We start from the raw sequence: 12032 nt of genomic DNA, 5'->3' as shown, positions 1-12032 counted from the left end.
TCTTTCTCAGATTTAAATTCTATACAAGTTTTTATAATAAAATTCACACACCTAATAATACTCATAACAAATATATTGTACTACAATAAATACACATTTTTCATTGCAGAATTTTTATGTTTTACGTTGGATATCATGAAACTACACAAGATACAGTTCTGGGCCTTGTTTTATTCGATTATATACATAAGAAATCATCAGGTTTACCCCGTACATAACGCCTTAAAAATTTCAGTATGATGTCATTTCACTAGAGGGAACTGAAATCCGAGTGAAATGTTTCACTACTTATGATGTAACTCAATAACCAAGCATTTTATTAAATATGTTTAAGAGATTCTGAGAGGAGCATTTGCCACACAATGAATCGCTCGTCGAGTGATCCGATGACATTATAGCAGAGCCGTTTCAACTTCTCCCATTGGATGCAGTGAAACATCACATGCGCAGGCATGTGAAATAGCCCCACAACATTGACATGCATCACTGTCGAATCTCGTAAATTTTGCCAGATAGGAATTGAACGACCCACGTACTGTTAAGAATTAGGTTGTACAAAAATCCATCTCGCCATGTTTCCTTTTGATTCACCTCTTGATACCAGGAATCAGTGTGTAGGTCCAGCGGCCACCTGCTACTCGATCCCAGAGTTGGAGAGTAGTGAAATAAATGTTGCAGATGACCCACCTTCTGTTTATATCGGTGATCATTTGAAAAGTTACCACATTTATTATTCAATAGCTATCGATCCCATCGTATTTTTGTTTGCAGGCATGTATACCATTCTCGGGGTGGACTTTTCTATTATTTTCAAAGGGGCGGAACACACCGTCTCCGCTGCACCTACGCTAACTAAAAAATGTTAATAAGCAATGGTAACAATTAATTGCAATAATTGAAACAAAATTTTGCCCTTATATTTTGTTAATATTTTCTAGAGTTGAAAATTTACTCTTAAATGAGAAGATATAGCTTCTGAAAAATCAATGGAAGGCCCTTTGAATGACAAATAATTTGATATAAATAAAAATTGGTTTACTGGTATTGATTATGATTATACACGTGTTTTTTTTTAGATGGTAGGATTATTTTATTTAGGTTATCTTGGAATACAGTGTTACTGACTTAAAGCATTAGGTCTGAAATTGTCTGTTCTTATTAAAAAATATGGGTTTTAGGTTTCTCCAGCATTGAAAATGGGGGCCGGCGACCCATTGCTCCTGACGAAACATAACCAAACTTAATCTTTGCGGTGTACCACTCTTGACTGTCCTCCATCTGCAGGCTTTTTCAGTATCTGAGACCGTTAGCCCATTGACAGCCATTTTCCCTTCTGATCGGCACCGCAAATGCGAATTTTTGATCATCATCATATACCTGTAATTTTTATTGAATTTATAGTTTTTTGCTACCACGTTTAATTTGTTTATGCTTCAATTAAGCCAAAAATGAAATATAGTTCATTGACTTTTTCATCTGAAGCATTTAAATTTGCTAAGTTCTTAGGATTCCTGAGAGTCCTAGCAAATATGATGGTTATGAAGTTTTGTGAGTAGATTAGAGGTAAAATCTGTGTGTAAGTCTCTCAAACTATTGATTTTAGAAAAAACAACTAGATTTTTAAGTTTTCAGTATTACCTTAAACAATTTTATTTTTCATTGCAGGCGAGTGATAAAAAAAGAGAATTATGACGTTTTTTGTTTAAAAAAATACTCCCACTGAAAATCCAGTGTTCATACACTAGTCTTTCATGATTAATTTTATAAATAATGATATTTTTGCTGACCTCTGTGGCTGAGTTGGCGGCGACTCTGCATTTTGTGCAGGGGTCCCAGGTTCAAATCCCAGTCAGGATTGACTTTTTTTCATATGCTGTATGTGTGCCCACTTTTTCTTATTTTTTGTTTCAAATTTTTAAATTGAACAATTTAAATTATATGTTCTTTGAACACACCATAAACAAAAATTTTTCAAAACCTCATTAAATGGAGGTTTCTGTCATTCTCCCTGGCAGAATGTTTGCATTTTCATCTTTTATTCAGAAGTTTCTGGTTCAAATTCTAGCCAGTCTTGACATTTTTCATATGATGTAAATATTTCATACATAAGCTTTGAGCTTAAATATGGTGGATTAATCTTGTGAAAAAAAAAAAACACAAGCGTCAGTTTTAATAGTACCATCATGTTACTCAGCATAGAACAAAAGCTAGCTTAGACACAGGTAAAATGGTTTCTTATAATTATTACTTTTCAAATACTGTTCTGTAGTTGATTATTCATTTTTTTTAATGTTTAAAACACAGTGTACATCACTGATATCAAAAATCTATAAAATTAGATCACTTTTGATATTATATTCTAATTTTATGCACCTGTCTTTTTATTATATTTTTGTTCTGAAATCATTGATGAAAATTATTTAAAAATGAAAAAATGTTTAAAAACTTTTTGTTTATTTTTCTGGCTATTATACTGCACTAAATAAGGAAAATTATTCTAATCGGGTAAAATTATGCTTGAAGTTTTATGCAAATCTTGACATTTGATGACTTCCCCTTATAATCAAAAATATAATTTTAATATGAAAAATTGTGGAAGAGTATGTTTGTGTGTTGGCCTGCTTTTTGCTTGATGTCTCCACGCTGGATTGACCGATTTGGATGAAGTTTGGCATGATGGTTTCTATATGTGGGGGATTAGTGACATTTAATTTTGGTCAAGGGGGCTGAGAGATATGAATCTTATGGGTCTCAGATCTCAAAATTTTATTTAACGGGTAGTAAAAGATTTACTCAAAGAGGAGAATACATTTTTACACATTTCTTTACTTATATGAATTTATGTTTAATTTAATTTTTTAAGTAGCCTGTTGAGGAGTAAGCCTTTTATAGCCAGAGTTATGGAATAACAGCTGCTGAGGTTTATATTACTGGATGGTAATATAAATTACTTTTAAATATTTTCCAATTTGCTGTTTATACTTCATAAATGATTAATTTTTTTTTACAGATTTTAGTAATACTTTTTCTGTATTTAAGCAAGTTTATATTTTAATATTTTAAATATTTTATTATTGTTGATAATAAGCAACCAAAATATTGCTTAGCAACCAAATTTTGTTTTTAAAAATAAACATTTTCAAAATTATGTTATTTGTTAATTATTTACTAATCAGGTTAACATAAAAAATTGTTTGTAAAAAATAATGTGTTTGAATTTTATTAATTGATTTCTGTAGCAAGTAAAAACAATTTATTAAGAAAATTAAATAAAAAAGAAAAAAAAATACAATTATATAAGAAAGTTAGTGTAATTTTAAGTAAGTAATTTACGATAAAAAAAAGTTTGGTTAAAAAAAATATTATGGTAGTGTTTTTTAATTATAAGTGAACTGAACTCTAATTATTTAAAATTTTTGGGCATTAAATTAATTAACCAAATTCATGATGTCTTATTTTGACATGTTGGTAGAGTTCTTGTGTAAGTAAAAACAATTTAAGAAAATTAAATTAAAAAAAAAAAAAACAATTATATTTAGAAAGTTAGTGTAATTATACTTCAGAAAAGATTAAGAATGTTATGGTATAAAAAAAATTTCTTAAATCAAATAAAAAAATATAGCTATTTTTTTAGGTATGTAATTATAGTTTTCAAATACAACCGGGCCAGTGTAAAAATAATTACCCATTAGTTTACATTATTGAATGCTTGAGTATAATTCAATTAACTAGTTGTTGATCCTGTTATAGCATTTATGCAAATTCAGTTTCTTTTAATTCGAGTTTTGATTGAGAAAAGTTAGTATAAAAGTAATTTTATACTGAGTTGTGTATTTTGTGTTTTATAATTGTAAGTGAACTTAACTCTAGTTAAAAACCCATGATGAAAAAAGTAATGCTAGCACTAACAAAGTTGCCATTGGTCTATTTTAGTACTAATTACCTTCATTCTATCATCTCTTGTTGGTTTGTTTCAGAACCACTTCATTGTCAAAACTTATTTTACCTATTCAGTACAATAAATTTTGATAGTAGAGTGGTTCTGACAAGCATCAACAAGAGATAAAATAATGAATCTAAAAACAGGTAACAGCGCACTAAACATAGAAACTATAGTTGTCTTAGCAGATTCACGTATTTATAATTAATATATTTTGTCGTTTATTTTTCTTCATTATCATTAACGTGAACAAGATAAGAGATGATGGTAAGTTTTTTTAACTTAACCTAACAGTTTTGTACTAGGAAGTTATTTTCTATTTATGCAGTTCTTACTTCTGCTTTGTGTAGAGTGGGGTAGAAAGTTGAATTTAATTTTATTACTTTTTAAATTGTAATTTAATTCAGATGATCATGCCTGATGGTCGGGTAAGTGGTGCTATAGTAAGCTTACTATAGCATATTAGCTTACTATTTTGATATTAACTGATAGTGAGTTTCTCTCAGCTTCCCATCTATTCACTCAAACCAGGTATGTTCTACGGCATCGTCTTCGGCGCAGTATCTGTAGATCGCTGATGTCCTGCATTTGAATCTCTTCAGGTAGCTGCCAAAGTAACCATGGCCAGAGAGAGAGTAATTGGGTAAGACGGAAATTGACTTCCCTGTGTCTTCGCCCACCCAATCCTTCACTGCTGGAATGAGAAGAGTCCAACTTCCTTTCCAATCCCAACTGCCAGCTGGCGATGATCCTATCTCTCGTCCTTTGACATTCCACCAAAGCGGAGACCCCCGCTCTTCCGCCAGCAGATCTATTGGCGGTGTACATGTAATTACAAAAATCTCATCATAGGAGACTGCCTTGTACACGCATGTAGTGCACAGACTCCTATGAATAGACTCCAGCAGCGTCCTGTATTTCTGATTCTTTGTTCCTCTGATCCTGCCAGGAGAAGCAAATATCACTGATGTCACTGTGATCCCTATTACATTCTTTTTTGCTCGGTTCTGCTGTATTAGTCATTAGTCTTAAAACAGCTGTCAATAGTCTTTCCACCTTTTCCTTTATCTCTACGATATGGGGCCTGAACGACTGATTTTTTTTCTATCCAGACCCGTAGTAGGTATTTTCTCCTTTCTCAACCTGTTTAATCATGGAGGCATTTATGCTAAAGCGGACTTCGTGGACTGACTTCTTCGAAGCTATCTTCAGATCCTGGGAAAGCATCCAGTTGTATACCACCTCCAGTGTCTGGTTCCCCCTTTCCACCACTTGGGTTTTCTTCCATCCCCTTGACTACTACGGCTAAATCGTTGGCAATGGCGATCTCTATCCACTTTGGATATTGCTGAGGGAGAGGACACCATTGCACGAAATATTCCAAAGGAGGGGCCTCAGCACTGATCCTTTAATTTCAAAAACCTTTGATATAAAAGCACCTGCTTTAATGTGCAGACTACCCTATAGAGTCCAACTTGAAAAAAATTTCTTAAATAATAAATTTTAAATAAAAATGTTACTGTTGACATGCAACCAAATTATTGCCAAGCAAAACAAAATTTGGTTTTAATGTTTTAAATTTTCTGTTTTATAAGTAAAAATATTAATGGTCTTTCAGTTTTCACTGATGCATCACAACCTTGCTGCATCATTCAGTTCATCAACCATGCTGAAATGCATACATCTAACATCCCCTGTTTATGCAATGTAACAAATCTTGATGAATATGGAGGGTATGATTTGTGCAGGAAGTGATTGGGCCAAGAGCAGGTGATGTGTAAATAAAATAGTAATTAGGATAGCTTTGTTTAATAAACTGGAGAATGTAGAGTTCTTGGGGTTCTGGACCATTTTTTTATTGCGGATTACAGTTGAAATTTAATAAATCATTGGATTCTGAACAAACAGTGTGGTCGTAAATATTGACAGCAAATAAAATATTTATGAAAAGTTTAAAATTGTAATTTTGAGTTACCTACCAGTAAACTAAATTGAACACCCAGGTTAAACTAAACATGACAATAAGTTAATAGTAACTATATTAAATAGTTAAATAGTTTAACTATATTTAATAGTTAAACCATAATATTAAGAAAAATTAGAATCCGGTTCAAATAAGATTACTAAGTAGTAGAAATGACCATTTGTTTGTTTATTAGTCCATATGTTCACATTAGTAAATGTTTTGTTATTCTGAAGAATTTTTAATTTAGCTATGTACCAATTTTATTGTAATTATAGTTTAGTTAATTACTGAAGGGTTTTTTAGTTATCCCATACAATATATCGGCTGAATTACTATGATATTGCTAGTGACTAATCATGAATATTGGGAAAAACCTATATATATTAATGTGTACAGTCCTTCAAGAAATGTAATATATATTATTAAAATATAATTAATTTCAACTTTTACTTAAAACAAAGGATAGTCTGCACTCAATTTCTTGTTCTAAATGGATGCTGGTCTTTCTTATAATTGCCTCTGTCACCTTGCTTTATACAAAAATCACAACTTTTCAATGGATATTTTATCAGTGTGTGTGGTTATTATTACTTTTGATATCTTAATATTTTTATTTTCCCTACTGATAGTTACATAAATTTATATAGATTTTTTAAGTATATAGTAAAAATTTGTGATCTCAATATCCAATTTGGTTTTTTATTTACATTTTTCTCTCTGAATTTGGATATTGATGCAAGGACTCGCATTCACAGAATGTCATTATGATATGTTTACTACATTGTGCAGATTTTGGAAAACTTCTGGGGTTAGCTGAAAAAATCATGTATTTTATTTTTATTCCATTATTTATTGGATAAAATTATGACATAGAAAGTCATTTTTGTTTATATTTGACTTGTTTTTATCTATCGTAAGTAAATAACTTAAAAAAATAAGTTAGTATGTACAGTGCTATTGTAATTTACTAAATCTTTGCTAAACCATGATATCTATCTGATACCTTGCAGTATCACCTGGCTTTTTCCATGTAAATATTCTATTTTTAAACTGGGTGTAGGCAATTACTAAATTATACTGTTTGTATAATTTAACACGCAAAACTGTTCGTCCCCTCTTTCATTTCTTTTGCCCAGCCTGTATTCACCCACTATATTTACTTATGTATATGTATATACTTTACTATATCCTGTATATGTATTGAATGAAATACCAGTCTCCAAAACAGTGCAAAGCTTGTACATCTATGATTTGGTAGAGTTATGGATATAGTGGTTGAGGGATGTTAGAAGTGAAATGTACAAAAGTACATATTATTCTACAAAAGTCATTATAGTCATATAGAATTTATAAGTCAACCTGAATTCAAAGTAATCATCCTTGTATTTTCTTGGATTTTGACTGACAGTTATAAATTTATACAGTTTTTTCTGAAATTATTTTCATATATATTGTATAAATTTTTGTGATTACAGAATTAGGGGAATTACGTCGGGAGGACAGGCTTTATAAGCCTAGCCTTACGCGGTCGGCCCATGAAATGGGTTCGATAACGCTGGTTTAACAACGGATTGGAATGCAATTAAATCCGTCCTTAAAACACTAAATTAATAAACAAAACTTGTAAAAATTAGACCCGCTATATAAAATTAACCAATTAAAAAAATCAAGCCCGATTAGAATGATCCAGCAGCAAGGGACTCTGTCCAGGTTCTGCGATGGAGTAGGGAGTAATAGACTCCTGCCAACTTTGCATTCCATTCCATTCTGATTACAGAATCCAGTTTGGATTTTTGTTTATTTAAATTTTACACACTGAATCTGGATAGAGATGAAAGGACTTGCATTCACTTGTGGTTACCTGGAACAAAATTTAGCAAGATATATTTCATTATGTTGCTAGTGAATACAACTTTAATGGTGTTCATTGGATACAAATTTGAAGAGTTGTATAATTTCTCTTTTTAAAACTATCATTCTCTTAGATACAAGTTTGTATTTACATTTATCATTAGTATATTTTGTCATTTATATTTTCTCATTAACAGCTTCTCTTCAAAAGGTTTTTTGAAAGTTAGTTATTTCTTGACAACTTAATGTGACAACTACATTTCTATTATAATAATGTAAATCTAGAATGTAAAAGACTCTGTTTACAAAGAATAAGTGGTGTACATAGGTGGTCCATATGTGTTGGTGTAATATAATATTGTTAAAGAAATATGAGGATATCCTATGGTATTTTATCGCTAAATTGATGATTTGATTTTGCATCGTACCTCTATGATTTGTTTGAGTTATTGTAATGTATAAAATTGAAATTAGCTAATCCTGACAGTAAAAAGTGAAAAAAGCCACATAAAGCAAATATGGCATAAAAGTACATTTTATTTGCCGTAAATTATCACCATCTAAAAAAACAAATTTTTATTTGTTCACTAATGCTGTCAGTGAAGAACTGACATTGTTTACACCGATCCACATCACTGCATCCTTCAGTTCATCAACCAGGGTGAAATGAATGTTACACCCCTCTTTAATTGCAGAAAGAAGTTATAATTGCCGTGTACCAAAGTTTTAATGAATATAGAGGGTATAAAACAGCTAAAATTTATTGATATTTGACAACATTGATCCCAATACATTAACAAAAGCAGAATCGATGCCTCTCTATTGCTCTCACTATCTCTCTCTCTCTATCTCTCTCTCTATCTCTCTCTCTCTATCTCTCTCTCTATCTCTCTCTCTCTATCTCTCTCTCTATCTATCTCTCTCTCTATCTATCTCTATCTCTATCTATCTCTATCTCTATCTATCTATCTCTATCTATCTATCTCTATCTATCTATCTCTCTATCTATCTCTCTAATATATCTCTCTAATATATCTCTATATATCTCTAAATCTCTATATATCTATATCTTTCTCTCTCTCTCTCTCTCTCTCTCTATCTCTATATATATATATATATATATATATATATATATATATTTCTCTATTCTCTCTATCTCTCTCTATCTCTATCGCTTTCACTCTCTATCGCTCTGAATGGTAGAATGTCTACCATATCAGACATTAACTTCCCGTGAAACCGTGAGAAGTGTAATTTGTCCCATACATTCTGTCTGCACGACAGTGTATAAATACTGCACTTTGTATAAATACTGCACTTTGTATAAATACTGCACTTTGTATAAATACTGCACTTAGTTTGATTCCAGCCAGTCTGTCTATCCTTCTGTAGCTATCGAATCCATCGTGAATGTGTATGTTGTAATTTGCGTGTTAATTGCAATTCAAAGTATTAAATATTCACGACAGTAGATTATGCAGATTAATGGATAAATTATTCACGACAGTAGATTATGCAGATAGTGAAGCATCGAGTGCACAGACGTGCATGGTTGAAATGAATAAAATATTCTCAGAAATACTTAAATTTTGGGTTTACCAGTACTGAATTTACTAATACTGAAGGTGTCTGTGTCATTTGCTCAAAACGTTTGGCAGCATACAGTATTGGCAAAAACCTTCGCCCCCAAGTATTCTTCGAATTAAGATCAAAATCATATGAAAAACAAATATCATTTTTAAAAAACTTTGTGGATGAGCTTTACTCTCTCCTCTTAAAAAAGTTTCATATAACTAGCCAGATGTAAAAATTAAATAATTTTTACGTCTGGCTAGTTATATGAATACAATTGATATGTACAATTTAATGGATACAATTGATATGGAGAAATATTTCTCCCTTTACATTCTCTTTGATATGATACACATCTATATATTTAATTATATCTTTTGATATTTTTGTTTTTATTTTTCAGTTCCAGTATGATCATTAGTCGATACCAAAACCACCGGCTGGGTTTCCGCCTTCGTCAGCCTGTTCATCCCCTCGATCAGGCCGTCCACCGCCATCCGCCATCCGTCCTTCGCCGGAGATTAAAAGCACGTAGGTAGGTGCGTCACCTTGCACCTCCTCTTCCTCACCAACGATGTCCGCCGACGACACCTCTTTCATTAGGAGACCAGCCCTCAGCTTCCCCTTCCGAAGCCTGGCGAACGCTCCTGGAGCCTGGGAGCCGACTTGTTGGGCATATCGTCCCTGCATATCGCCATCTGCATTCACAATATAGACCTTTGGTGTTGCCTCTACTTCTGCTGGAGGGCCGGCCTTGCCTTCCACCATTGTGAACATATCCTTTTCCCACTTCCTGTCCACCACATTCTTCAAATCCTCCACGGAACCCTCACGGAGGACTACCCTGACGTCAAAGTCTTCTTCTTTGACCGTTTGGGTTCCGATTGTCGCTGTTAGTTTTGGGTGCGAGGCCTCATAGAGTGCCTGCACCACTGCCGCCAAACCCTCCGCCTTCTCTGATTCTGTATACGCTGTCCTTAATTTCTTTTTTGGTGTTTACGTTGCGTCGTACCAATGCTACTAGAGTATTTACCTCATGTAGCAGACTGTCTAGATCTGTTCCTTCAGATGCATCTTCTTCACTGCTACTAGTAGCCTCCAGTCTTCTTTTAGCCGGGCGTGCTCCCGTCTCTTCATGCTCCATGGAGCTGGTTCCTCGAGCGCCCACCGGAGACCTAACCGTCTTCCTGCTCCGTGCTGGTGGTAATTCCTCCTCCATAATCCACTCATGTGATGTGTCCGGACACATCACGTATCCAATCGCGTCTCTGTGGAAAAGGTAACGTTTACCAGCTTCAACCGCCTGTAACCCAGCTAATTCCACTTCACGCCGCTGGAAGCTCTGCCGCCGCTATCACCCGAACTCTGGGTGGAGTCCAAACGAGCTGAACTAATCGATTGACTAACTAATTCCAACTCACGCCGCTGGAAGCTCCGCCGCCACTGTCTCCCGGACATTTACTTTTTAGTAAAGATCATATTTACTTTTTAAGTGCTGTTGTAAATTTACTATTTTATAAATGCTGTGGAAAAATATTTTGTTTTTATTTTAGTAGCTAAATGTTTTTAAACATTGAGCATTTTTAATTTTCCTGAAAATATCACTAAAAAATTATTTTAGTCTGACTGACTATGGTAAATTCCATAACTATGGAATTCCATGACTATGGTGTGGTAAATTCCATAACAGGGACTGGAATGTAGTAGGGGAATAAATTACAAGATTTGTAATTGCAATTGTAACCTGTGTTGCTTTTTCGACATTTTGCCAACATTGATGTTCTGGATTTTCAAATTCAAGTACATGACTGTAATACAGTGAAAAACCATGTGGCAAAAATGTTTTTAAACACCGAGCTTTTTTTAATTTTCCTGAAAATATCACAAAAAAATTATTTTAATCTGACTGAAAAATAGTGTGGTAAATTCCATAACAGGGACTGGAATGTAGTAGGGGAATAAATTACAAGATTTGTAATTGTAACCTGTGTTGCTTTTTCGACATTTGTCAAGATTGATGTTCTGGATTTTCAATTTCAAGTACATGACTGTAATACAGTGAAAAACCATGTGGCAAGTAAACTTTGCTACAGTTTATTTGCAACAGCAGAATCAAAACTTACCAATACTCTTGTATATTGTTATATTAATGCATAATAAAACGATAAGCAATAATAAAAAATTGTACAATTTTTATCATACACATAGTTTATGATCATAGTTTAATATTTGATGCCATTTACAAATTCCTGATCGATTAAAAATTCCTGACTGATAATTCTCTGAATTCCTGATGCACAGCTATGCTTCAATTATTTACATAAGACTTACAACAGCTAAAGTTTGTTTAATTTATGGATGGGCTTAAAGAACTCTGGCTATGTATACAATTTTTTAAATCTGAATATTAATAAAAAAATCTTTAAAAATAAAAATGTTTAAAATTTACATATACATTTAAAATACTGAAAAATATACATAAAAATACATAGAAATATGTGAAACCATGTTTTCACAGTGAATAAAACTTGCTGTGTGTGTAAATTATTAATTTCAGATAAACTTGATTTGGTTAGGTTAAGTTTGAATACAAATGGTTATCAATATTAATGGTTATCATTATTATATAATAGACATCAGACATTATGATTTTAACATTAAAATATTATTACCTACTTTAGTTTGTACCAAATTACATGCAAT

At 32.6% G+C, this 12032-nt stretch overlaps 1 protein-coding gene across 1 annotated transcript in view; it reads left to right on the top strand.

Moving 5' to 3' along the window:
- egh (beta-1,4-mannosyltransferase egh) overlaps window positions 1-10037 on the top strand; it is a 334325-nt gene extending 324288 nt beyond the window's left edge. The window contains exon 3 of the mRNA XM_075378978.1: window positions 9733-10037. Coding sequence (XP_075235093.1) covers window positions 9733-9750 — 18 coding nt within the window. The 3' untranslated portion in view covers window positions 9751-10037. The remainder of the gene's footprint in view (window positions 1-9732) is intronic.
- The last annotated feature ends 1995 nt before the right edge of the window (window positions 10038-12032 follow it).

Source organism: Lycorma delicatula, chromosome 11 (assembly GCF_047948215.1).
Source record: "Lycorma delicatula isolate Av1 chromosome 11, ASM4794821v1, whole genome shotgun sequence".
Classification (NCBI taxonomy): domain Eukaryota; kingdom Metazoa; phylum Arthropoda; class Insecta; order Hemiptera; family Fulgoridae; genus Lycorma; species Lycorma delicatula.
This window is presented reverse-complemented; position numbering and strand designations above follow the sequence as displayed.